Below are 27,769 nucleotides of genomic sequence, written 5' to 3'. Positions count from 1 at the left end.
GCTGTTTTAATTTGGGGGATAAAGTCCCCTTGAATCCTGAGGGTCCCAGGGGTCCAACTAGCCCACTAGATACCTCCAGTAAGTGCCACAAAGCTGCGTTGCTGAGAGGTGTAAAAAGGGGCACTGCCTAGTCCATTTCTCTGGAAGCACCTGGTGGGCTAGTTGGACCCCCAGAGCCCTCACGATTAAAGGGGAATTATTTCCCCAACAGAAAACACGCCATAGGGCGTGTTTGCACACGTCACCTCAGGCTCCGTCCCCTCCCTTCGCCACTGTGTAAACACGCCCTGTGGCCGTTTTAAGTTGGGAGAATAAGTCCCCTTGAATCCTGAGTGTCCTTAGGGGGAAATTAGCCCACTAGCTACGTTCAGTAAGCGCCATTGCAGAGAGGTGTAAAAAGGGGCACAGCCTGCACCACCTCTCTGCAACGCAGCACAGTGGCGCTTACTGGCAGCAACTGGTGGGCTAGTTGGCACCCAGGGTCCCTCAGGATTGAAGGGGAATTATTTCCACAACTTAAAACGCGCCACAGGGCGTTTTGGCAGACGTCACCTCAGGCACCGTCCCCTCCCTTCACCACTGTGTAAACGCGCCCTGCGGCCGTTCTAAGTTGAGAGATTAAGTCCCCTTGAATCCTAAGGGTCCCTAGGGTCAAACTAGCCCACGAGGTACCTCCAGTAAGCGCCACAGAACTGCATTGCAGAGGTGTAAAAAGGGGTGTGGCCTATGAACACCTGTCTGCACCGCAGCTCCCTGGCACATACTGGAGATACCTCTTTGGCTAGTTGGCCCTCAGGGACCCTTAGTATTGAAAGAGAATGAATTCCCCAACTTACAACTCGTCATGGGCGCGTTTGCACAATGGTGAAGGAAGGGGGCGTGTCCTGAGTTGATATGTCTGCAAACACGCCCTGTGGCACGTTTTAAATTGGAGATTTAATTCTTCCTCAATCCTGTTAGTCCCTGGGGGCCACTAGGCCACCAAGTACCTCCAGTATGCGCTAGAGAGCTGCGTTGCAAAGAGGTGGTCCCCGGGGCAATAAATGGCCTTAGGAGGGGGGCCATGCAGCCCCCCTCCAAAAATATATATTTTTTAAAAGCCCATGCCCCGGGGGATGAATTAATTCCCCAACTTAAACCGCGCCACAGGGTGTGTTTGCACACATGTCGACTCAGGCCCTGTCCCCTCCCTTCACCACTGTGCAAACGTGCCCCGTGGCGCGTTTTAAGTTGGGGAATTAACTCCCCTTGAATCTTGAGGGTCCCTGGGGTCCAACTAGCCCACCAGGTACCTCCAGTAAGCGCCACGGATCTGCGATGCAGAGTGTTGTAAAAAGGGGCGTGGCCTCAGAACACCTCTCTGCAACGCAGCTGCGTGGCGCATACTGGAGGTTCCTGGTGGGCTAGTGTGCCCCTGGGACCCCCAGTATTTAAGGGAATTTAATTCCCCAATCTAAAGCGCGCCACAGGGTGCGTTTGCAGAGGGGTTCCATGAGGGGGTGGGGCCTAGGCACGGTCGCGTCTTTTTTTATTTCATTTCACTTTTTTTGGAAGGGGGACTGTGTAGCCCCCCCTCTTTTTACTTTTTTGTGGCCCTGGGGACCCCATCCCCCAAGGCCTGACCCCCAATGTCAAAAACCAAAAAATTATTCCCGGGAAGGGGGCCGCGTGGGCCCCCCTTCCCTACCCAATTCCGGGCCCGAGGGACCCCATCCCCCGGGGCATGGGCTTTTAAAAAATATATATTTTTGGAGGGGGGCTGCATGGCCCCCCTCCTAAGGCCATTTATTGCCCCGGGGACCCCATCCCCCGGGGCCCATCTTTTCTGTTAAAAAAAATAATAAAAATATTGGGGAGGGGGGCCGCAAGGCCCCCCTCCCTGGCCACTTCTGGCCCCGGGGACCCCATCCCCTGGGGCCTGGCCACCTCATTGGGGACCGTGGGGGGAGCCCCAATGCCCCCACGGTCCCAGCCGGCTCCTCGCCTCCTGAGGGAGCCGGCATTGCTTTTCTACATGGGGAGCTGCTAAGATGCAGCTCCCTGTGTGGAAAAGCAATTTGCTTTGGTTTTTGGAAGAGAGAGCAGGTTTCCTGCTCTCTCTTGCAAAAACCAAAGCAGTTTGCTATGACAGGGCGGGCATAGCAAACAGCAGTGTCCCGGGGGTGGGCACCCCGGGACACTGCAGGAGCTGGCCCTGGGGGTGGCGGTCCCCAGGGCCATCAAGGGCTCCAGGAAGGGGGCCGCGCGGCCCCCCCTCCCAACATTTTCAAAGGTGGTGGTCCGCGGGGCTGGGGGGTCCATCACGGACCCCCCAATTTAAATATTTAGAGCCCCGGTGAGGCGGCGGTCCCTGGGGTGTGTGGGGGGGCTTGAGTCTCCCCACACAGGGCATTTAATTTTTTTAAAAAGCCCCGGGGTGGCGGTCCCCAGGGCTGCGGGGCAGCAGTGTGCCCCCCCGCAATCACAATGGAGTCGAGCCCTGGGGGTGGCGGTCCCCGGGGCTCGGGGGGGCCTTAGAGACCCCCCCACCATTATACTATAAAGCCCCAGGGGGTGGCGGTCCCCGGGGCTGCGGGGGCCATGTGCCCCCCGCAATTATTCATGGTTTGCCCCGGGGGGTGGCGGACACTTTTGTTTGTGCATGCCCCCAGGACTTGGCCTTCCCGGGGGCTAATTAGCAATGAAGCGCGGGAGCCCGCGCTTCTTTTTTTTTCCCTATCGGCAGGATCCGCGCACCCAGCGCGAATTTTGCCGATATATTTTTTTTGGGGGGCCTTAGGGATTCCTTGTGGGACCCCCTGAGCAGGCCTAGGGGGTCAGGGTGATTCTACCCTGCACCCTTTTTGCGTTCTGCACGTTTTTTCTTCTGTTTTCTTGTGCCTCGGTTCTACCGAGGCACAAGATGGCTGCCAACACTTCCTGGTTTGGAGTGTTGACAGCCAATTAGCATACAGCTCGTGCTCGGCAGGGTGCGCGGATCCACCGCGCCCATAGATATATCTATGATTTTACTTTTTATTTTCACAGGAACTACTGAACGGATTCACACCATTTAACCAAAAGGCATGACTCTGAACCAAGGGCTACCTTTTTGCCAAATTTGGTGCAATTCCGTTCAGCAGTTCGGGCTGTAGCTGCGATTAAAGGTTCCTATGGAAAATTGCATGGGGAAAACACGTTTTGAGAGCCCCTTATTTTCTCGGCCCCCGCTTGATGGATCACCCCGAGACTTTCAGGATAGGAGCGGACCGGGGCACTCCACCAGTTTTGAAAATTTCACAAAGATTCGTCAACCGGCGCCAAAGTTATTCCAAATAGAATGTTGCGGATTTCCAATGGATAATAGGTCCTAACTATAACTACCTACTGGCGACCGCCAGTAGGTAATATGCATCATATATATACATACACATTACATGGAATATATCTCGAGCTTTCTTGTTTAATTAATCTGTACAGCACTCTGGGGCTTACTGGGGCCAAGCTGTAATTTTATAAAACAATTTTGAATTAAATAAATAATAAAACCTCATTGAGCCTTGGTAATATCACCAGTAAAGCTTATAGTCTATCACTTGACATTGTCTTTTAATGATTGAGGGTGGGCTACATTTATATAACTCTTGTAAGATTTTGAGGTATGATATTTGCAAACTTTGACCTTCACTGGAGATTCAAAGTGCATTAACTTTGCCAAATGTTGTCCGTTGGTGACTATTTCTTCCAAAAACATTGTAGTGCAATAATGCTTTTATTTGGGACAATTTATTATTTCAACTTTACTACATTTGCAGTTTCCAACATTTGTAAAGCGCTGACAATTTTTAATTTTGTTTAAAGAAAACGTGTAGTTTCATGCATCCCTAAGTTTGGAATTTTTTTCCCTGAGTATCCAGTTATTCTGGCATCAGAAGCATTACTCTGGGTCCCTTCCCCTGTACTTGTAATCTCTCCAGGGCAGAGCTCGTGGAGTGTCTGCACTCACCAGAGATGGCCCAGCGCTTCCTGGGCTGTGATTCGCTGATCCTGGTCGACCTCCATGAGACGGGAAACGAGTTCCTTAGCTGTGAGGCACAAACGGAGACAAAAACCTCCATTATGTCTTTTCATGGAAACATTTTGTGAGAAATACCATTTTTGTGATTTAATTAGGGTTGAAATACACTTTGGATGAAACTTTTTTTAAGAGAATTTTTTTTTTCTGATTTACAGCTAAATACAATTTTACTGCCACTCCATCTGTAACCCAGCTATCACTCTGACAATTACCACATCAACATCTGCATAAAGTGTGCTCACCAGTGCACTGCCCAGCCCTTGCACCTTTATTGACTATGTCTAGTAAATTAGCTAGGTTGGAGTAACTGTGAGTCTGTGGATGGAAAGGCTCCAACGCAGAAAGAAAGATCATAGCTGTACCGGCTGGGGGAGTGTCGACATTCCTGCAGCAAAAACAGAGCAAAGAGCCATAAATATAACAGGGCATATGTATAAGAAAGTGGCGGGCATGGGTTGGCTTCAAAATTGCTAACACCGCGCTCGGTCTCTTTAGAAACGCAGGGTTGCACCGTATTTACAATAAGTAAAAGTGACGCTCCTGTGGCGATAGGGGCTGGTAAATAATCCCCAACATCTTTTATAAAGAAGAAAATGCAATTTTAGTCACTTTCTTCTGCTTTAATTTTACAATCACTGATAAAGAAAGTGATAGAGTCTGACAACTGGTTTTGACCTCGCTGCACCTCAGAAGAGTCAAGACTAGCAAAGCAAATGGCCAAGTAGCTTATTGTGAGAATTGGAATTCAAAACCAAAGTCCAATTTTTAACAGCAATCTCTTCTAACATTAATGTTTTCGCCCTCTCGTTTACATTGGGATTATTATGCAAATGTTTTTCAATCAAAAGTATTGAACCAGGCTGCACTGCCTGCAAATACTTCTGAATTATTCTCAGTTAAACCCCATCAAGATGCAAAGAGCAGGGTAGGCATTTATCAGTGGTTGTTTGAGAGCTCCAAGACAGCCCACAGGATTTAGGACAAGGTTAAAGTAGTATTGTTACTCCAGTCCTACCATATTGGAGATCAAAGTCCTGAAAGTGGGAGTAGATCTTGGTAGAGCTGGTTGTGGCAAGGCAGTTCTATAAGAAATTGTGTAAATCTTTATGTGTCTGTTTTTGTGTTTGCATTGTATGTCTTCACGTGCCACCATATCAGCCTGGGTGTGAGTGAGTCACCTTGGTTGCAGGAATGCAACACATTGCTGAAGTGACAAACAACCAGGCAAATGTATGTGCTAAAATGAAACCACTACATGAAATGAAACAAGGTAGAAAATTGGGGTGGGTGATAAGTTCACGGAGTTTTGCCCACTCCGCTTATGCTTGTAATGCGGAGATCCGGCAAAACTCCACCAACTGTCACATGGTGGAGTTATTTCTCACACACGGCTCACCAATGGTAAGTTGGAGAGTGAGGATCGGCGTCCCCTAGCAAGATTTTCTCAATGCTGGCAGTCGCGACCATTAGTGGGGAGAAAATTGCCACTTGAGTAGAAAATCTGTGCAAACGGCAGCAAAGCAGCAGCGCCCTCTGGCACGCCGCTTGGTGCCGTTCGTGCTGATTTTGCAGAACGGAACAAGCTTCTGGAGCTAAAAATCAGCATAAGCAGTGAGACGTGCCTATTACGCCCCCTCGTGGAACTCCAAGGAATATCACAGAGTTTTTATGGAACTCAGGGGAATTCTGCAGAGTGAACCTCCATGAGTTCCACACTCCCCTAGCGGATATGTGGGTCAGAAACATTGCCACACTGAGGACAATGTTGACATTGCTATGCATTTACAGTTCATGACTCAGAAAATAAAGCTTTTCTTTGCAAACTGGTTTTGTTCTTCTGTGTGCGAGGATATAATAACATAATTTTCCTTCAAAGGTGCACGGAGCACTACTAGGATTAAAGTTCCATAAAAAACAAAATGCCACTAAAAAAATAAATGCAAAACACTAAAAGTGTTTGTCAGAAAGGTTTGCAGGTAATCTCACCTGCTGGAGTGATCTCGTCCCAGTACGGAGAGTCAAACTCATAATCCCCCGCCAAAATCTTCCGGAAAATGTTTCGGTTGTGATTCTCGCTGCTTTCCTCCTCATTCTCATCATAGAAGGGTGGGTTCCCTGAGAGCCTGGAGGAGAGAAGGAAAGCAAAGCAGAAAAGGCATTTTCAGTCAATTCTCTTCATTGAGGAGAGAGAGAATTGGTGGGGGGGACATCTCTACCTCCTCCCCTCATTCACTCACCCATGGCTTGAAGTCCAAAAACAGTTTCACTGCACCTTGCAGGTGCACTCATAGCTGCTCAGTTATCATTGGATAGGAAATCTTGAGCAGAAGGGATTGAGGGCCAGAGATTTCCAAAGACGAGTCGCAAAAAGGGGTCTCAAACTGCGCATCATCTTTTTGCGACCAATCTTTAATTTTGCAATGTGACCTATGTATTAAAAGGTCACATTCCAAAATATCCAGTAGCATGGGGGGGTGCAGATGGACCGACCTAATGATTATTACTTAGACAGGGCACTATTTGTACCCCCCCTTCCCCCCACATGATTGACTACAAACACAGACATGATGGCCTGCAAGGACCAGCAGATCGCAATCCCTGTTCCATGGAACGACCAAATACTATTTTTTTTTCAAAGCAGCCTGTGTTCCTTAAAGAAAAGACCTTCCACTTTAAGAACCAGCCACTACCTCCCTTAATGAATGGTTTGCTATGGTAATTGCAGTCGCAGATCATTCATGCATAATTGTGGGGACGCCCCTTTCACATCTCCTTCTAATTGGAATTTGGAGTGGATCATATAACCAATTATAGTTTTCTGACTCACAAAATGGGTTTAGTACATATAAGATTTGCTGTCACAATACCCTGTGATTTTCAGAATAACACGGTTTGGAACCAAAAAAGGACCTTTAACACCTGGCCCTAAATTAGTACAGTGTGATAAAGTCTTGCAGCCAAACATAGCTAAGGCCATGGTAGAACTGGTACTACGCCCACCAGAAAAACCAGAAACGTGCAGACATACAGATACAGCAGCAAACTACACACGAAAATACAGGTACAAATACTGAGATAACAAATAAGCACATATTTAGGATATTCAACAATGTATACATTTATCATGCACCTATCATCATACAGCGAGGTCATATGGTAGGCACATTCATTTGCAAGACCACACATGAATCACTCACATGCCTAATAGCCATGCACACTTGAAAACAGACCAAATGCATGCATTCACAGCCTCCCCACCACACAGCCAACATACTGAGACACAAAATAGACACTGCAACTCATGCAGAGACCCTACAACCTCCCCAAGGAGAAGCCAGCATTTACCACAATGCCGCCAAGCACTCTGGGAACACCACAGCAAGTGTTTTTGTATTATATACTGATACATACATTGCCATGTTTGCCTTAAAGAGTAATTGGAGTCAAATCAAATACATTAGCAGCAGTTTTTGCAGTTATTTATCCGGATCTGGTACCTCATGGTTGACTTGCTGCAGTTTTTAAGTATTGTCTATGGGAAAAGGCGAAAGGTGCTGCTCTCCAGCCTGGTGTAAACAAATCCATAAATGAGGTCACAAACTGTGGATTGATGAAATCAATCAGAACAATCCTCATTATATCACCTTTGATGTTTTAGGACTTAGGGGCGGATTCCGATCTCACTCGGAAGGGCTCCTAGCGGCATCCACCATTAGCGAGTCTGAGTCGAACGTGTGATTTCCGTGCTACTCATACAGCTGTACGAGCGAGCAAGTACGATGCGATAACTGCCTCGCTGCCCGATCGACTGGTACCTGTCAGCGATGCCTCCCAAGCGACTCAAAAATGTCTGACGCATACGGCGCAATGCGTTCGATTTCCGTCCGGCCAAGTACGATGCGCGATGTGAGCAGCCGGTGCGAGTCAAAGCCTCCGGCTTGAAAAAGCTCCAGGAAGCGTATTACGGGGGTCTGCGACGGACCCCCCTTCACCCGGGGCCCTACGACTCGGACCGTGGGGGGACCCAGGGGTCCCCGTCACCCATGTGTGTACGTTGCAGGGAGCACTGATGCAAACACGTGACAGGGGGTGCACTTTTCCAAGACGTACGTTTTTTTTTTCACGATGGAAGCCTATGTACGTGATGTACGACAGGCTCCCATTGACTTAAATGGGGCTGCGAGCAACCCGAGTCCGTCAGCGTTGCAGCGCATCATACTCTGTCGCTCTGAGCCCTAGAGCACGGGTCGGCCGGAAAGCTCTACGGGATAGAGTCGGTCGAAGTTCTTTCTGAGCGAGATCGGAATCAGCCCCTTATTGTGAATTTTCAATCAGTTTTGGTCCCGGATACTACACCGATTCACTTGGGATCAATCAATTCATTGGCACAAAGTACACCTTTCCTAAGTGGTATTAGAGTCTCTTTTTTATGTCTATTCAGTTTTAAGAAGTTGACGCCTCCATTGCTCTTCCACCAGCAAAGTCGGCTGAAAGGTCTAAGCAGTGGATCTCAGCGATTCATCCACCTGCAGCAGGATACAGACACACAGAATATCATAGCTATAAACCTTCACTACACTGGGCGCCGGAGCAATGTAAAAATGTAGGCGCCGCCCTGGTGGACTCCGTAAGCAAAGAGTCTACTCAAGTTCAAAGGGGACAATGACACAATCTACATAGTGCCAAGCCATCTAGCAGCAGCGGACGGTTGGCAATCACAAGGCCGCTGAGGCGTTCAATAGGATTAATTTCCTGATATACCTGCAAGCGGCCACCAGCCTTAGATTGTTTACAATACTCAAAACACTGTGAGCTAAAACGTCATCTACAATGTCTGAGTTTGGATGTAATATGTAAGTGGATTAGCAACAACTTTCTCCCACAGTTTGCCCAGAAATGAGAGATGAACAAAATAAACAGGCTTGAATATTTGCTTGAATATTTGGATTTGGTACAAACACTGAGGGTCTGATTATGACTCAAGCGGAACCTTATCCCTGGGGGCACCAGTTCCACCAATTACAAATGGGCAGATGTTCCTGCAACCCCATTTGTCAGTCACAGCCCAGTCCCCATCCCACCTCCTCCAACAGCGCTGGGAAGCATGGAGCACTCCTCACTGCCTGCCGATAGCAAACCCCTCCCCAATGACATCCTCTCCATCCCCCTACACCCCCCCACATCTTCCCCTCGCCAAGCAACAGCCACCTATCTTCCTTTTGCCATCTAATTCAACAAGTAACCCATGGGAGCATTAATCCAGAGAGAATGGGGAATTTTGAGAAGAATTTAACCCAAAAAACTAAAACTGTCTGGGTCTAAATTCCATGGGAATATCTCTCAATAGCCAGATCTGAGTGCGGAAACACTGTCTGGTAACATTATTTCTGGCAACGTAGTATCCAAACACCTAAATCCGGCTGACTCGTAACCGTAGCATAATGTTTGCTAATAGTATGATTTTTACAACTTTTAATCAAGGGTTCAGTTTTTCTCTTGGTAACCACCTTATCCATGCACCACTTTCTTGAAGTTCTCTTTGGTTTACATGGGGCAGAATTCAAATGGAGATGTTATGTTGAGATCCATTTGTATACCTTGAAGGTGACCATAGTTCTGCATAAGATCACACAGCATAATGTGCATATTTTCTAGTAACAAAGGAAAGATTCCCAATCACTGGAAGCTCTTCTTCAAGGTGGCTCATAAAACAAAAAACTGGGAACTGATTTTTTCGGTTAAAATTCTGAACAGAAAGTTGGGGTACTGGGTTTCTGTATCTGGGAATGGAAGAAGGGACTGCAGAATTGCGTGATTCATGCATCGTCTGCAGCTACAAAAATTATACAATCTGTGTATGTGAATAGTAAAAAAGATAAAAACTGCAGACTTAAGGGAGCAGGACCAGAATTCGTGGGGGTTGGAGAAAGTAAGTGGAGTTGGAGAAATGGGTGGCAGACAACAAATGAAGAGTGGTCACATTTTTCTCCTCTTTTTTTCATTAAGTGATACTTCTGAAGGAAAGGAGCGGGCCCAATCTTCCAGTTGATCTTGATCTCCTGTTTAGGCGCCACCGCAGTCTTTTGACTTGAGCTTTTGCGCACTGCTCGCAGCTACCTTCTTACTGCACAGGAGCCGATAACTATGAAGGATGGAAAGAATCCGAATGGCATTTGATTTGTCCGAATCTGAATCGGAACCTGCCTTTCTGACCGACTCGGACACATTTCTGACCGACCGATTACGATGGTCGGAAACCGTTCGGACTTTCCGACTTGATTCCGAAATGCATTTGGAGAAACTAAGTTGGTCGGGCCGACTCATACAGGTCTGCGGACCACGTTTCTGACTGAGCCATTATGATGTCGGATTTGGACAGCCTTTCCAAATCGGTTGTTCTGACACGGATCGGCTTTCGGAAACTGACTTTGAGGGCCCAGAGCAGGCCCCCCTTCACCCAGGGGGCATCCAAATGGGGCCTGTGGGGTACCCATGGCCCCCCCTTTCCAACCATGCACTCTGCTGCTGGCACCATGGGCTGCCCATTACAGGGTACACGGTTTTCCGCAACTACCCCTTTTTTTATCGAAGCCTGTGTTGTTGGTTGGAACATAGGCTCCCATTAAAGTCAGTGGGAGTTTGATCGAACAGTGTTCGGAAGTATCGTAGTCGGTTGGTCGGAATGCTTGATGACCGACATTGTAAACAGCCCCACAGTCTTCATATTATCCTTGTGGGCGTCTTTTGGTCACGTTCTGTTTTTTGAGCCACTTCCAAGAACACGTTACTTCTTCAGTGACCAAGGGAGACACATTGGACTGTAGGAATTGCACTTGTGGCTCTTCTTCCTGAAGAAGGCCCTCCCAGCTCAGGGCTGAAACGTGTCTCTGTTTTCTGGCTTTTTGTGTAGGTCCCCTGCTAGTCATATAGCATTTATGTGCTACCAAGTCAGTTTACTTCCATTTCCTTCAAAGGAATTTAACTTCTAGATTACTTAGTCTGGCTTTCATGCACCCTCTTTTTTCCATTATGTTGCCTGGATAACACAGGAGGTGCCCCCAGTATTCAAATGCATTTCTTCAGCTTCGTGTTACCTCAGTCTCATTACTTCAACCAAGGCTATTACTCCGATTGCTATTATTCAAGCACTTTAGAAAAACATCAAGATGATGGATGAACTGCTTGAAATCATCTCAGACCCTGGTAATTCTTCTGGGCCATATTCACTTCCATATTTTTGGGAACTTTTCGTCATTACAGGGTCGCTACAGTGTGGTATCAAACATATGCAAATCAGGCTTGGCTCCACCCCAAAAGGTACAGGTCCTCCTTTAGAGTTTGGAGGGAGTTAGAAATCTTCCAGTTTCTGCATAAAATTCCAAATATTGAACAGAATCCTCCTGTTGAATTGACTCCACCTGAGGGATATTGTTGAGGAGGTTCAACTGGTGGAATCTACTCCTTATTTAATGTTTCCTTCAGAAAGTGGAGCCTTTTCAGTTCTTTCAAACTGTAAACGAGGTCATCAGCGCCTTCCACAAGTAGTCGCTTCATCCAATCATCGGGGTTGAAAAGGACTAAAGCACCGTCTCTTGCGACTGCAGCTCAAAGGATGGCTTCATTCTTTCATAGTTCTCAAACATTGTTTAGCTATGTCCATTTTGGTATTTTTGTTTCTCATTAGATTTGTGTTTTATTAGTATGTTTGTCTTAATGTGTATGCTCCTAAAATTGCATCAATTAGCCTTGTCACATATTTTACAACTGGAATTTGTTAACCATCATGCACCTACGACTCCATGTATCGCCACTGTTTTATGTAAAAAAATTCTGTTTGAAATGTTATTGGTTGCAGCAAGGTTAAAGAACTGAGTTGGTGTCTGTTTTTGGGCTGTTTTAGCTGTTTGCTAGCTTTTCAGCCAAACAGCTGTTTGCTAGTCGGCCAACCTCATGTATTCAAAACAATACATACATTAAAAATATATATATATGTGCATAGTGACATAGAGGAACTTTGAGGTAGCCCTCTTCAACCAACTGTCTGGTCACCTGCCATTCACAGTTTGCTTCTGGCTACCACATGATGCACGTGCATGGGGCAGTGGGTCAACCCTCTCCACCTACTGGCTCTCATACTCAGTGACCAGCAGCATTTTGGCTGAGCACATGGTCATTTCACCCTAAAAAGAAGTGCACTTCAACGGCAGGGCAGATGGGCAAATAATTTACTTTACCAATGCTTTTTTTCTTTCTAAACTGTATCTTTTGTTTTCGTTTTAGTAGTCCTTCTTTATTTAAGATGTGTCTTCTGGTTCGATGAATCCAAGCCCAGTAGCACATTTTTGTGCCAATAAGAATCATACTTTCCTGTGACGTGTATTAAAACTAAAACTAGGTTTCTATACCTAAGCACACCTGCCTCATAGAAAGCTAGGAAAGTGTATTCAGTGGCTTATTTTTTTAATTTACATTTTTTATTGTACACATATGGCTGTTTAGGTGCCAGTGTGTTTTCATTTTTGTGTGGTCTATTATTGCATTGAAAAATAAAAAAGTTACAACTTCACCAATTTGCCGCGGATTGTTGTATTTTGGCCTTCTTGTGGTCATATTTTAGGAGCATGTAGTGTTCTTTGATGAAGGAAATTCCCTAACACAAGCGAAGAGGACTGGTTACCACCATTCACACCCTATGAATATGTCCAGAAAGATCACATTCCAGACGTGGGCCTTCCATTGTCTCAGTTGTTTTCAAGTTTCAGCTTTTTTTCAGTGCCATGCTGAAATTGGCTGGGGTTTCTCAAATCTCTTCATTGCTTTCAAACTTGCTTGGCACAATTCCTTAAGTGGCTGCACATCAATGAATTTGTCCAATACATATTAGGCTACTCTTAAGAAAATATGGAGAAAACATTTGGAAATGGACAACTCAATTTAGTCACCCTGAGCTGTAGTTTGTACATTTCCTACACAATCCATTTATATAGATTCTAAATACATTTATTTTAGGGATAGGCACATTTTACTGTTATGTTGTGTTATTGTTCTGTTGGTTTTTCATTGATGTATCAAAAATGAAACTAAAATATCTTAAGTGGCAAAAAAGAAAAAAGGCACATATAGGGGTGGGTGTATGGCAGCTTTATGAACTGATGTTATAATTTTTAAAGAAATACTTTAAGCGACAAGGTTTTCAAAATCTTTTGGGTATGCAGATTTGTAGACAGCTCAAATTATACATCAAGATGCCATTTACAAATAAATGTAACCTAGTTACTAGGTTTTGAGCAATGATATCTGAAATTGATTTTAGAAATGGCAGGATTTGTAGGTGGAATGCAGTATGGAGGGACACTTTTAGATTAGCCTTACAAATACCGGCTAGAAAAAAAACTATTTTGAAAGAGTTATTTGATTGTAGCACATGTTTCATTGCTGGAACCAGATTCACCAAAAGTGGAGTAAATGTATATAATATTCACAGCTCAGATGCTTCATCACAAGATTAATGAATTATAAATTGTAAAAAAAAAATGAAATTTGAATGAGCAACAATATTTTAACTGCTACCTAACTTTCAGGAAAATCTTGTTTTTCTTTAATTTATCTGGCTGAGATGTAATTTGGTTGCATGGCCTGTATTGAGACATGTATTGAGACAGAATCTAATAGAGATGAATGAGGAACAACGCATAAGAAATGTTTATTATATATTGTTGTGGGTCTGTTCTGTGATGGCCTGCCTAATGATCTAGGTCCTTCATTTTTGGACAGCATTCCAGTTTGAGACAGGCAGAAGTAAACAGATTTTCAATAGGGGGGCTTTTGATGCTGAGCCATTGATTATCATACCTCAACCTTTTCCAATATCCTCAGATGCAGAAAGTGTTCTTCCACACTGAGAAACCCTCAATCACACCCTGGGCTATACTTATAGAAGACACACTTCGCCACTGCCATATATTTTCCTGACCCTACAGAACCCAACCTCACACAAGAGAGTACTGCAATAAAAATCATAAAAATAAAATTAAAGTACACCATACCAAATCAATAAACACCCAAACATACTTGCACACACACACAAACACACACACATACACATGCAGACATACACAAACACACACACACACACATGCACACACACTCAGATTCTCTCTAGGTTGCTCCCATTTTTAATACTCACAGGATGAACATTATCACTCCAACTGCCCAGCAGTCAACAGGACGACCGTATCTGTGACGTGCAACCACCTCTGGAGCTATTCCGCCAACAGAAGAGGAGGGTAAACAGAAATGAGAGGAGCGAAAAAATGTAAGAGAGATAGACACATAGAAAGGTAGAAAGTAAGATAGAGACAATGGCATAGTCAGTAAAAAAAGAGAGAAGCAATTGAGAGGGGGTAATGAAAAAGAGTAGAGAGCAGAACAGAAGATAGGTAGTAGGTCATAAAAGCATGACAGCGTGTGAGTGAAGAAACAGGGAGAGAGTAACCAAAGCAGAAGAAAGGAGGGAGAAACAAAGGTTGTTGTTGAAAGAGAGGCAAAGTATTTGGGTTAAAATGACTTCAGCACCACAACGAAGAATAAACAATAGAAATGTAAAAAGAGAAACTTACCAGTTATAGAAACGTGTTCAGTGGTCCTAAACTCAATCCTAATAAAATGTACGACAAAAGTGCTACTATGTGGATTTTACAAAAGGAGCCAGACCTGCATGCAGTCTGTAGAATAGCGAATACAAGGGCCAACTATGCACCCATTGCTGTGCCTTCTACCCCTCAATGCCGTGTCAGCCTATTCCTTAACAACTGATGACAGGTCTGATCCTACCAGTGGAATAATGGACACCTTCCTGTGTGTCTTGGTAGGCATAAGAATAGTGCTGAGGGTTGCAGGGATCACAGACAGGATGAGGTCAGACATGGACATGGTGGAAATGTCACCACAGAGTTCATACCCCCATGGTGGGGCCAGCCATGCCATTGAAAGCTACCTCAGAAAACAATACCCTTGCTGCCGTGGTAGCCACGTTGTGATATGGTGAAGGTTCCACCACACTGGCGGATGGAAAGTCTGATGTACATAATTTGAAATCAGACTAACATTAAGGAATGTAAGTGCAGGCAGGCAGTTTGTCAGTCACTCACACTCAAACACGTGTATAGGCATACTCAAGAACACAGAAAGGTGCAAAAAGATACAGAAATAAACAGACACAGAATGTGCAGAATAGAACTCAAGACTGAGGGAATCACAGGCACCTTTTTGTGATGAATTCAATAACAGCTCACTATGCTAGGTGTATGGCCTTGTCAGCTCACATGCACCCCAGCGAAGACTCTTAGGCACAGAGACACATCCACAGACAGAACACACAACTGCAAAGGTTTCAAGACAGAGACACACACAGCACACAAACTCCCCCACATGGCACGGGAAAACAATAATCTCCCACTAACATCTACCATTGTAATCCTTTCTGGTATCCCTGTAACTCTGCTGCGACCCTCTCTCCCATAAGTATGTTGCACCTCTCATGCATTTCATCCGATTGTAAGAGTGAGACCCTTGATGTTCACCTTGGCTGGTAGGTGGCAGCAACTAATGAGAGATTCATTATGGACCAAGGGGTTCCATACAACTGCAACCCTTCTGTACTCTCCCCTCTGGGACTCTGGGACAGATGTGCCGTATTTACCCTCCTCACTTTATCCCAAGAGAGTGGGCGAGTGTCAGTTCAGGTTCAAGAGTCTAGTGAGCAAATTGTTTCATTGAGTAACTTGGGTTTTTACAACAGGGAAAACCTTGAGTCCGCTTTAAAACATCATAATTAGGTACCCATTTCAATTTCCCCTTTCTATCTCCTTGCCCAGCCTCTGTGGACCTAGCATGACTTCGCTGTGTGGTACAGCATTGACAGAGACTCAAGGGTCCAGTCCTTCCCTGAGGTCAATCTAGTGTCCAGTTGCAATCTGCCCTGGACAGAGAATGGGTGAGGTGCCTAAGCATCCATTGTGGGTCAGAGGCTGTGTGAGCTCAAACTCTCTACAACCTTCACAAAGGATTGCAGGGCTCCCCTGCCAGAGCCTACAGTTTAACCTGATCCAATGTTCTCCAGAGAGTGCAGGTGAAAGCAGCATCACTGGACCAGAAAGGATAGTCGCGCTCTGAATCCTGGATCCAAACCCTTACCTGAGTGGCAGAGATTCAGAGACACCTATCCTCTGCCACTTGCATTCCTAATTCTGGCCCAGAGTTTGCCACAGCTGCAGGGCACTGGGGTGCTGAAGAGATCTGTGCCTCATCCCTACCAGCAACAGGGCTGAGAGAGTCACACCTGCAGGAGCCTGGAACCATTTATCCACGCTAAAAGCTGAAGCAGAGAGCATCATAACCTGCCCCTAACAGAAGCAGTGTCATTCTTTGCCACATTAGAGAATGCACGCCTACTGCCTTCATCGATAGCAGAAGTCACAGGCAAAGCTCCACCAGTGCTCTGGGTAAGGCTGCTTCTGCCTTCAAACCAGGAGTGGTGGGTTTAGTTTCTATGGACATGAAGACCAGCTTCACTGGGGAGACTATGTTGCTGGTGCTTACTTTGTTTATGATCCAGTCCAGGACCATTGTGCAGGGGCCAGAGATGAGCATCTCTGAATGGACAAAACGGATCAGATTACCCAAAAGCAGCTCACGCGTCTTCAGGGCAATGAGCCTGTCCTCTTAAACAAAGGCTTGTTGATCTGTGCAAAGCACCACATGTTTCCAGGAGGAACTGGAGGAGGGGCAGGAGCACCCGTGGATGCCATCCATGAGCCTGAAGTGACTTTTTCTTGTGCACTTCAAGCTCTACAGGGAACAGTGGTATTGTAGAGACACAAAAGTCCTTTGACCACAAGAGTAGGGGTGAAAGATGGGGGAGTGTTTGTTTGTAGGTGGAAGCCTCACTCTTCGCGTGCCCGGTAATTGTCCTTATTCCTTTCCTTCTGTCCCCACTACTGTATCTACCGTCTTTGACCTCTGTTCATTCTTTCATAGGTCATGGGTTACAGTATATTTTATTCCCTGCTGCCTCTTGGGAGATCTTCTTGAGAAGAGATCAGACAACAGTTTCGTCCTAGAGCAGTGACGTAAAATACTTGGGGGTAAATGCCCCAGTATGGTCTTGTTCAGGACTGTAGATCTGTGAAAAAATTGACGTTTTAAATACTGATTGCTCTGGTAGAGTTTTGATGTGTCTAGCTGGTCATTTTAAACATAGAGGTATGTGGTTCTATTAACATAAACACCTTTTTTATGAGTATCGCTAATCAAAGCTCAGCAGTATCTCTGAAAAATCTGCTGGAAGTGAATGCCACCGGTCTCAGATGAAGAAGTCCATCCATTCATGAATGAGGTGGAACACAACTCATAGCCAAGCCCCCACGCTTGGTTGACTGAATGCTTCTCTGGGAGGTGTAAAACAGTTCACGCATACGCAAGGACTTTGTGCCGCAGCAGTTATTACTGTCCCGTTTGATATGTTTCGGAACATTGAGTTTGGAAGCAGAAGTCATCCCTTGGGTTCTACCTTGTGTGCTATCTTGGATAACGTTCCCCAAGAATTGACGAAAGCGAAGATCCCAGGTCTAAGAGAGAAGATCAGCTCAAGACAGACGCGATTGGAAGGTTTGGAGGATGAGACTTCCCCGGTGAAAAGAAGGGCAAGTGTTGGACAATCCACAATCATACACCCATCAGTGTATTCTGACTCGTATATGGCTAATATAGCAAAGCCCTGCCGATAGGTACAAGCCTTATGAAGTTACCAGAAGCTGTGGATGAAAAATTAGACACTGTAAAATTAGTAATAAATGGACTTGAAATATCATCAGGGGGTGTTAACTGAGCTAATCAGGAACTGAAGCAACATGAGGGAGGGAGCATTCTCAAGAGCTGATGATGTGCATGAGTCTTGTTGGAAGCCGTGCATGGTAGACAGTGCGGCTGATGTAAGACCTCTGCCGCTCAGGTGCAAGGTGTTCTGCCATATGATGGCTCCAAGGTGTGGTTGCTTTGACTCTGAGGCAGCTCCTATTGCAATGACAGGATAAGGAGGATGGAGTGGGCTCAGAGTTATTGATTCCCAAATTTCTCTGTGGCATGGTTGAATGGACAAGTGGACACTGGAGGCCCATGCCTGCACACGCATTTAAGGAGCTTTAGAGCCCATTCAGAGAAGGCCGGCATGCATTGCATTGTTGTCCTTCCTTAGGGTTGATGCTACCTGACATAATGGAAGACCAGTTACTCCAAATGCAGCATCCGTTGCACCATTTGTGGAAATGTCAACAACGGCGCAATAGGGGCTCTATGGCGGAGTGAGTGGAGGGGTCATTCGGTCATTTACCATTCCGCCCACTTTATACAAGGTCAGTGGGATGCAAAGAGAAGCAGGTGGAACATCTCTTAGTTTTGTGTGCCCTCCTCTTTACACCTTCCTCTCAAGGATGCACTTAATGTTATGGGATCGTCAACCGCTGTTTAGTCCCTTCATAGTTTCAGCGGTCTGCGGGGGAGGGGTCACTCAAGGATAAGCAAGGATGAGAAGCAGACTACTTTACAAGACATAGACACTGATTATGCGCTCAGACGGAAGATGAATAAAAGAAACTGATATTAGTAATAAAAAAACACCCTTAAGCAGAGTCAGCAAGAAAAATAATTTGCAATAAAGTTGCTGCAGAGACGCCCACCCCAAGAGAATCGCTTCTTGAGAAGAAGCCCAAATTATAATTCAAGAACATCGTTTGAGGGAAATCAAAATAAATGTTTTATCATCCCCTGTTTTGCTAGCTGTTATTTCTTTAGTTCTGGCATCTGTATAGTTGATAATTTTTCTTTTTAATTTAATACCGATGCACCAAAGGCCAAATTAGCCCACGTGTGCTAACTGGGGAAAAAAACAATCCTGGCGGGTGTGGGGGAGGGTGGTTGGGGTGTAAAGCTTTTTAGAAACCAGTAGTTAGTTGATGAAGAAGGTGAAACACTGGATACCACGCGCGTGCTGTTAGTGAAGGTTGTAATCTTAGTTCAGTCGAACAGCACATCTGGCACGAGGAGGAACTGCTCAAAACCCCCAGAGTCCTTCGCGAGAAGCTGATGTTATTCTTGAAAATACAACCAAGCCAAATGTACCACTGTTTAAACTAATTGTCCTTGGACAAAAATCTACCTATATAAGTAGAGTACCCCCACCCTTAAAAACAAAGGGTCTCTATGAGCCCCTCTCCTCATTTACTTATCAACAGAGACACCCTCCATCAGGACAATGGAGGGGGAGAATAGGGGGGGGAGGGGGGTTGAAAAGACTATCATGGAAAATTGCTGGTGTTAGAGTCAAAGTGAAAATGAGGAACGTGGTGAGTGATCTCTGCTGTGTGTGGGAGCCTTGGGCTTGTAAGCCATTACATAACTGAGGCAGGTCTTGTCTTTGCCCCCCTGATCAATATCCCAAGGAGCGGCTAAAGGTGGGACTACATTTGGGTATCAATTATTGGGGCATACAGATCCAAAAAGGATACAGACCGAGAGGTCCAAGAATAGACGTCTCCTCAAGGAACTTGTAATGTTCACACTAGTCCTTCTCTGACAGCCGGAGAGCTAAGTAGGGCTTGATGGGGACGGAGCCGGGTCACACCATTGTACCACTTGGGATTGGTACTAATGAGTTCTGCATTTTGTCTTGTAGGGATATTGAGTAGGAGTTTGGAACGCTGGTGAACTTTGCTGTCTCCAAACCTCAGTGGAAAGCCTTACATATGGTCATCGGCTACCAAAGTGGAGCAGGTACTTGGAGAAATTAAGAAGCCTCTTGTCCCCAATCCAGTAACCCCATTTCTCTGTTCATGGGGGCATGTCATCGTGATCTTTAAACATCAAGCGAGCCCAGTGTGTATGGAGAAGGGCTGACAGTCACACACACACACAAACACACACACATCCACGCCTAGGCACATGGGCACCGGCATGAAGGCAGACAGAGGTACCGCAAGCTTTTTCACCATTCCTCTCAAGTAGGAAAGTTCTCTGACACTCAGAAGAGCAAAGGACAAGGCTCTCCCTACACCAGGCTGAGTGAGTGGAATAAGAGAACCATGAGGATGGTCCCTGGGTTCTCTGCAAAGGAGGCTTAGCCCATAGCCTCTTTGTGAAGATGAAGGGTGGCACAATTTAATAAGCAATGTGCGGGGCACTATAAAGAAGCGTGAAGGGACTGATATAGACTTGGACGGACGGAGTAAGTCCATCAAGTTGACGGAGTTTACTCCGTCGCCCTCACTAACATCCCACCCTGAGTATGAAGTTGTCTGCCAGACCCACAGACAACTCTTAATGTTCTCAGGAACCACCGTCACTGCGGTTCCTGTCAATATTGTGAACGTTTGAGGAATGGCTCCAATAAACATGACATCCACCTATAAATTCTAACAAATATTTTTCAAACAGAGATTCCTAAAGTGGGAGTTTGTTTTTGCAAAATGTCAAACCAATGATCCACACACCTTGAGTGATTTCTCCATTGTGTGGGGTGTCATTTTCTCTCTACTGTCTATGAACGCCAGGATTTACCTGGCTGTGATGGACAACAAAACAAAACCCCAAACAATCTCGGTTGGCTGGCTACCTACTGACTGGCCTTCACTTTGTCGGACCGTCAGAGGAGTATGTCAGTGACTGAGCTGCAGCAGGCTGTGTCTGACATTCTTAAGGTCTGGCCACCTCTAAACTGGGCAGGCGGACCTTGAGTTTGGTGAAGAGGGGACTCTGTTCCCATTGCAACAGAGAATCCTCTCTGCCAAACTCTAAATCAGCCCCTAAGACGCGCCCAGATCACCCAACTCAAAAGCAAAACACACATTTTCCAAAAACTAAAATTAGAAGAAAAGCAAGTAGGCTTCTTAGAATACACCCATGTCCTGCATTAACATTGTTGCCCGGACAATAAACCAATGGGGCACATCTAGTGATGTTCCTGGGGACCAGGATGCAGCGATACTAGGACCACTTCAGAAAACATTAAAAAAACATACATGAAGATGGCCTTTCACTTCTTGGAGGCCATCCACCAAACCGCTAGAGGGTAAGGGGTCAAAGGCCCCGCCCACACTGACACGCTGCAGTGCACCCACAATATTTCAAGTGTTCGGCCATGTTGGTGGAATTTTATCTGTGAAGCGGCTTTAACCTCTTGGAGGGGGCCCAATTAAGAGAAAAACACAGTTCCACCCTGTCTGCCCTTCAGTACAGACCACTTGATGTTTTATTTTAATCTCTGAAAACCAAACCAAAAAGCAGGATTTGTCATTGCACAATAAATAATAAAGCCCTTCAGGCCACATGAGTTTTTGTCCAGTACATTGGAGCATTTTTTTGGGACCGAACTGCCATAGTTCACATGGGAGCCCTGGACAGGAAATGAGTGGACAGACTTCCTGCCATTAATAGGGCGGGGTGCGCATTGCCATGTGTGCCTGTTGAACATATCGTGTTCCCCAATAGGTGGCGACATTCCATTGTAAGAATATAATTGTATAAGGTCTACTTATATCATCGAGTTGTTCTTGGTCCTTCCTTAACCCTTAAATTATACCCCGAAAAAGAACATCACGTACCCAGGTATTCGGGTGTCCCACATGGTTCTGTGATCTCCCCGCTCTCAAAGCGCGACAGGTAGAAATCCCGCAAGACCACCTTGGAGTGGCTGTTCTGGTTGTAGTACATTAGGTTTTCTAGCTGAAAAGAATAAAAAGCTAAATATTAATATTGTGTATTTTATGAAACAACTATCAGGAAGACAGTTAATAAATTACAAAAATAATCCTGCATACTATATACAAGTCAAACACAAGGAGATGATGGACGGAGCGCTGAAACTTTTCAGACATTCACCCCCGTCACAGATCTATATACACGTCGGCATTAGGGGCGTGCAAATTTGCAAAGTGTTTTTTAGCAACCTTTGCTGAAGCCTATGAAAAACTTCATGAAGGTTTTAAAGGTATTGCTTTGCCCTTCCATATGAAAAACTTGAATTTTACACAGAATATTTTCAATAATTAATGTGGCATATATTGCTAGTGGTTCCACATAAGATACACTACACAGATAACACTTGGGCATCATGTAGACCTTGGCGAGATGGACTGCCCACAATATTTAGAGATCCCCCACCTGATTTGTGGGGTCTCTCTGCTTACAGCAGAAACACCACTGTGGCAGCTCTGCTGAAGGCACGGAACTTTGCCGACTGGGCGCCACTTCTTGTTCACTCGCTCAGCAAAAAGTTTTGTTTTCCTGTTTCTTGACAATAAAAAATAAAAAATTCCCCTGTTACTCAGGGAGCCTTCACCTTGTGTGTGAGTTCTATTCAATGCTTTTTACTGCCCGGGACCGCCATGCCTCGCATGACTGTCTCGGGAAGGGAAGGCGAGTAAGCACTCACCATGCACTAAATGATTGCTACTTTGTCCTGAAAGCTGAGTGGCAGACAAGCTGTCAGGCTAAAGGTTTTATATGGCGGAGCCGACTGAGGACTGGCCAGCGTAAACCTGGCACTTCCCCCAACACTGAAAAGGGCAGAGGAATCATGAGTAGGCCTGGATGAAACTCGCGGAGTTTCACTCTGCGGAATTCCGTGAAGTTCCAAAAAAAACACCATGAAATTCTGCTCAATTCCACGAATGGGCAGAAATAGGCATGTTGCGCTGCTCCTGCTGTGATTTAGCACCAGGAGATCATTACGTGCTGAAAAATCAGTGTGAATGGCACAACGCGGTGTGCCAGATGGCGCAGCTTCTCGAGTTGATTTTGCTGCCACTCGAGTTCATGTTTTACTCGAACAGCAGCTTTCTGGCCACGAATGGTCGTGACCTTCTGCACCCACCCCTGTTGGAGAAATCTTGCTGGGTGCCAATTTAGTGATCAGAAATCGCACAAGGGGATGCTAAATCTCACTTGCACTTGCCAAATTACTGTTATCGAGCCACGCACAAGAAATATCTCCGCCACCCAGAGGTTGGGGGAATTTGGCTGGAACTCCGTGTTACAAGCTTGAATCAGAGTGGCAAACTTTCCACCAATCCTGCCGGTGGAGCGGAATATATCGCTCACCCCTAATCATGAGTGGAGTAGGATGAGGAGGTGCCATAAACAAGCTGTGCTCTCCTAGGCCAACCTCTGAGGCACTTAGTGGACTGTTTACAGAGGAAAATGTACATTTATAAATGTAGTCACATGTAAATCTCCTCCTGCATTTAGATGCAAATCTACACTTCAGTGCTTTTTACCATTTCTGAGTGTAGAACTGCATCTAAGTGTAGACTTACCAGTCTCCACTCCCTCATTCCAGGGGGTGGAGACACATAAGACTGAATTTCTGACAAGCTCGCCATCTCTGGTAGCTCTTGGTACACCTGGAGCCAGGACACCATCAGCTGCACACTAAGGACCTGATTCACAAAGGTAAATGTATACTTTTGTGTAAGTTTAATTTTTTTTTAGTATTCACAAACTACAAGTTATTAGTAAGTTTATGACTTTGGAGAATCCACAGTCAGGGTGGAGAATTCGGCACATAAAAAGATATTCTGGGTGGATTTGTAGTAGTCTATCCTTACTTTTCCTTAAAGACCTCTATCTTTTAGAAGTTAGACCCCATTTTCCCACCATTTCCCTGGACCCTCCCACATTTACTACCGAGGACCTACTTACAAGTTGCATTGTACTGATGTGGTTTTATTGGACAGTAAAATTGCATGTGATGTTACTGTTTCCGTGTTGTAAAATCTCCATAGTAAAATGCAATTATGAGTAGAATACCATAGAATGGGGAAGTACCACATGGGACTGATTTTTCTGGCAATGAAACCAGATGGATGCCCCTATTCCACACAGTTTTACTGTCCATATTTACTGACTGCTCTGAGATTTCCACTTGTAGGTTTGTGAATTGCATTTTGTAGTACATAAGGCATACTGCTGTATTATACTACTTTGCATACTACAAAATGTGCATAGTAAAGCCCCACAAAAGAGGAACTCGCAGAGAAATATTTTGCAAAGATTTTGTAGCTGATCTGGGTTTGCTTTGAGTGAACATTAGCAGGATAGGGCCTCATTGCGTGTTGCCCCGAAAATTCCAGCTCCAGCACAAAACCCTGTTTGTCCAGGGGGTGGATTTATCAGTTGTGCTGACTTTATTGCACCCCACAATACTAGGATGTGATAAGTTCTGCATCCCTTCGATAAATTTCGTGAGTCAAACTAACCAATATTTACTGGGACCAAGGCTTTAAGGGGGATGAAAAAACTGGGGGGTCTCTAAAAGGGCGTGGCCAATGTAATTAAGGTCGTGGCTAAAAATCTGTGCTTATCATAGTGTGCCGCCCTGCTTGTATTTTGTTTTTTCTGTCATTGCATCCAGATATATGATACAACCAGTAACATCATACCTACAACAAGTCAGAACTATTGGCTTTGTCAATGGTTCTTAGTTGCATAAGATAAATAAGCAGCAACTATGGCTTGTATATAATATTGAAAAAGTTTCCACTTAAAGCCCCGGTGACACCACGACAATGTTGCTGCTCCTGAGTTTCAAAAAGAGAAGGGAAATGAAGAGAGAAAATGACTGTCTTTAAAGGATTTCCCTTCCCCTACAATGCTCACCTGGCGTGATGTCATGCCGTAACTTCTCCACTAGTGAGAAGTGAGCAGTGTGAGCGCGCGCACATCCATGTGCCTGCTGTCACTGCAGTCTGGAAAAAAACGGATCGCCTGTGCCAGGGCACAAAACTGAGCCCGATAGAGACCCGTTTCAAGGCCCCCCTAAAAAAACTGCCGGTGCTCAGCACCGGTGAGACCCGGCCCACTTAACAGCTGCTTGTTACAAATTATGGTTAAATCTCTTAGCATGTAAACCTATGTTTACATTTGTCATGCAGCAAAGCACTGGCATTTTCAAAGAACTAACACATTGTATTGTGGTGTTCATTATCAAGCTGCACATCTCAATTCGTGGAACAAATGCATATTTCTTGTGATATTTACCTGTTGTATAATTGTTGTATAATTCCTACTGTGCCATCACTAGAGAACATGTAGGGCTTTATAGTTATATATTGCATTGGATGGCAATTTAAAGCCTGTTCTTGAGTGAAACCCATGTTAGGGTTCAAAGACAGGCAACAAATTAGATAAAAATATAATAATAATCCACATTTGTAAAGCGCAAACAATCACCCGTAAGGGTCTCTAGGCGCTGGGGGCCATCGGGAAGATTAAGCAAACTATTGCCCAGAGTCACATGGTGCTGGGTTAATCTGCCGCTGGCGCCGGGGATCGAACCGTGATCCCCAGATTCCGGCGTCAGTCGCCCTGGCCGCGGCGCCACACCTCTTCCTTCACACAATGCTAACCCTCACAAATGTAAAGATAAAGTGGCAGCCCCCTTTGTACTGTTTCCAGATGTTTAAACTAAGTTACCACTGATGGCCGCATAAATTATACATACCGTCTTTTCAACAATTAAGAGTGGGCTGGAATAGATAGAGGCTGAAAACGAGTTAGGGTACACAACTTCGCTGAGTTCTTGTGAGGTCTTCGACTGTGATTTGTCCTTGGTGAAGGGATCTATTGGAGGTCTGCAGGAGCTAGAGGGTACCTGTTGTGTGCAAATGTAATGAAGATCTTTGTAGATAGAGTGCTAACTACTGGAGACAAGCGTGGCTCCCCTTTCTGCGCCTTCCTGCGCCTCTCTGAGCCCCAGAGAGCCCCAGAGCCCCAGTGCCCTGTACCGGCAAATTGTGTACGTCAAAGAGTGGAAACTCGGCGCTCAACGCTCAGTGCTCGGTGTAGCATAAGCGGCGCATCGGAGCATCGGCGCATCAACGCTTTGGAGCTATTGGAGCCATACCTCTCTGACGGTGCTGGCCGACCCGGCTAAGGAACTTGTAATATAAGATAAGAAAAAAGATATGATCGCAAAAAAATGGCAGATTGGTATATGCAAGAGCTCGCAAAAAAATCTTGAGCTAATTCTCTAAGGAATAACTCACAGCACATTAACTTTTTGAAGAGTTTCAATACCATCCCTTCCTTCTTTCCAAAAAGAGAAACAAGTTTAAAATCAGTAGGGATGCCGGAGTCTTTACAAAAAGATCTTGAAGATCATGCAGAGGCTAAAGTAATTCCTGAAAAATCATTACCAGTAGTACCTCCTATACTACCGTCTAAAATCAGGAGATCATGGCGCATAGATCATCAACACTCAGAATCTAGGATGGCTGACTCCTTGCTGGCAAATCTAACCATTCACTCCCTTGTAAATGGAGTCTTTGAACCCGAAGGAGTCTCTCAACCGGTCCTAAAAGGGGGAGAACACATAATGGAAGACCTTACGTTACCTGACATTAATTTAGATCAGTCACATAAGTTGTCTCACGCTCATAACTTAGAATCGTCCAGGATTCTTATCCCTACCACTTCACTTTCCTCTAAGGATCATCCTACGAAACTGCAGCTGTTCAGTAGTACATCCAGCGGAACAAGCTTATTAGACTCTCGGGGTTCATTAATTCCTGAAGTATCCCCAAACTTTCTTCCTTTAATTAATAATCCAGATTCATAAATGTTGATGTCAGAATCGTTACTTTGCTTAGAAAGAGTCCTTTCTTCCATTCTAGCCCTAATGGAGAAATCAGTAAGCAACTCCGACTCTATTTTGGACTCTGTTTTGGCCCTGACAAAGTATTTAGCCTCTGAACAAAAACTATTGTCAGGAAATCTGCGTACTTCCCCTTAGTAAGTCTAATCCAGGGAAGGGATCTACCACTCCCATTCTTTTGAAGGAAGACTCCGACAAGCTACACTCTACTCAAACAGACTCTCTTTCACACGTTAAAAGGCGGGACTTTGGCTTCGAGGCTGGTAAGCCTTTCTGTAATAAAAATAAATATTAAAACCAAAATGAAAGAAAACAAAGATATACTCGCTAAGTTACACTGCTCTACTTTACAGCAGCTCTGCAACTCAGAATCTTTAGCTACAGTGGTTCCATCTACGTTCCGCCCGCAAAACAAGTCGGAAAATACAAACTCAAATACAATTAGAAAGGTTTTCCCTATCTTCCTAAAAACTGGCGTAAATTATTCAAAGCAGCCTATAGAGGATGGTCTTAAAATAAGATGCTCTCCCATTAAGGAAAACGCTACCAAGAACAACACCCGTAAGAAAAAGATGAAGGAAAAAAGGTAAAAACGCCGTAGGATAAATAAAAAAAGGTAAAAACAGTTACGCTTTGACCCTAACTGTGTCCAGAATATATCACCAAAGTTGGATTTAAATGTTCCAAAGAAAGAAGATGGACAAACAGAGTATAATCTATCGGGTCCTTGTTCCTCCTCTTTGAACTCAAGTGTACCTATTAAATCTACCAAAGATACAGTGACATTAGATATAAGTGCTCCACCTATTGTGCAGAGTATTTTGAACCATAATGCGTCTTTATTTGCTTCCTCTCTAGGCAATAATGTCACGTATAGTTCCAATAATAACATTTCTGAGGTATCTAGCTTAGGTAATAACTCCCAGCCTGCCCCTATAGCTTAGATCTCTTGTTTATTTTTTTATCATAAACTATATATGAATAGGACCTTTCTGTTGGGCTGCTTT

General features: G+C 45.1%; 1 protein-coding gene across 2 annotated transcripts in view; it reads right to left on the bottom strand.

The window, feature by feature from the left end:
* LOC146797021 (caM kinase-like vesicle-associated protein) overlaps positions 1-27,769 on the bottom strand; it is a 521,696-nt gene that overhangs the window by 7,150 nt on the left and 486,777 nt on the right. For both annotated transcript variants that reach the window (XM_085630295.1, XM_085630296.1), the window contains 4 exons: positions 21,712-21,832; positions 14,244-14,319; positions 6,044-6,180; positions 3,986-4,064 (listed from right to left, as the gene is read on the bottom strand). In XM_085630295.1, coding sequence (XP_085486421.1) covers positions 3,986-4,064; positions 6,044-6,180; positions 14,244-14,319; positions 21,712-21,832 — 413 coding nt within the window. The remainder of the gene's footprint in view (positions 1-3,985; positions 4,065-6,043; positions 6,181-14,243; positions 14,320-21,711; positions 21,833-27,769) is intronic.

This window comes from Triturus cristatus, chromosome 10 (genome assembly GCF_964204655.1).
Source record: "Triturus cristatus chromosome 10, aTriCri1.1, whole genome shotgun sequence".
Classification (NCBI taxonomy): domain Eukaryota; kingdom Metazoa; phylum Chordata; class Amphibia; order Caudata; family Salamandridae; genus Triturus; species Triturus cristatus.
Note: the sequence above shows the minus strand (reverse complement) of the source record. Positions and strands in the feature narration are given on the sequence as shown.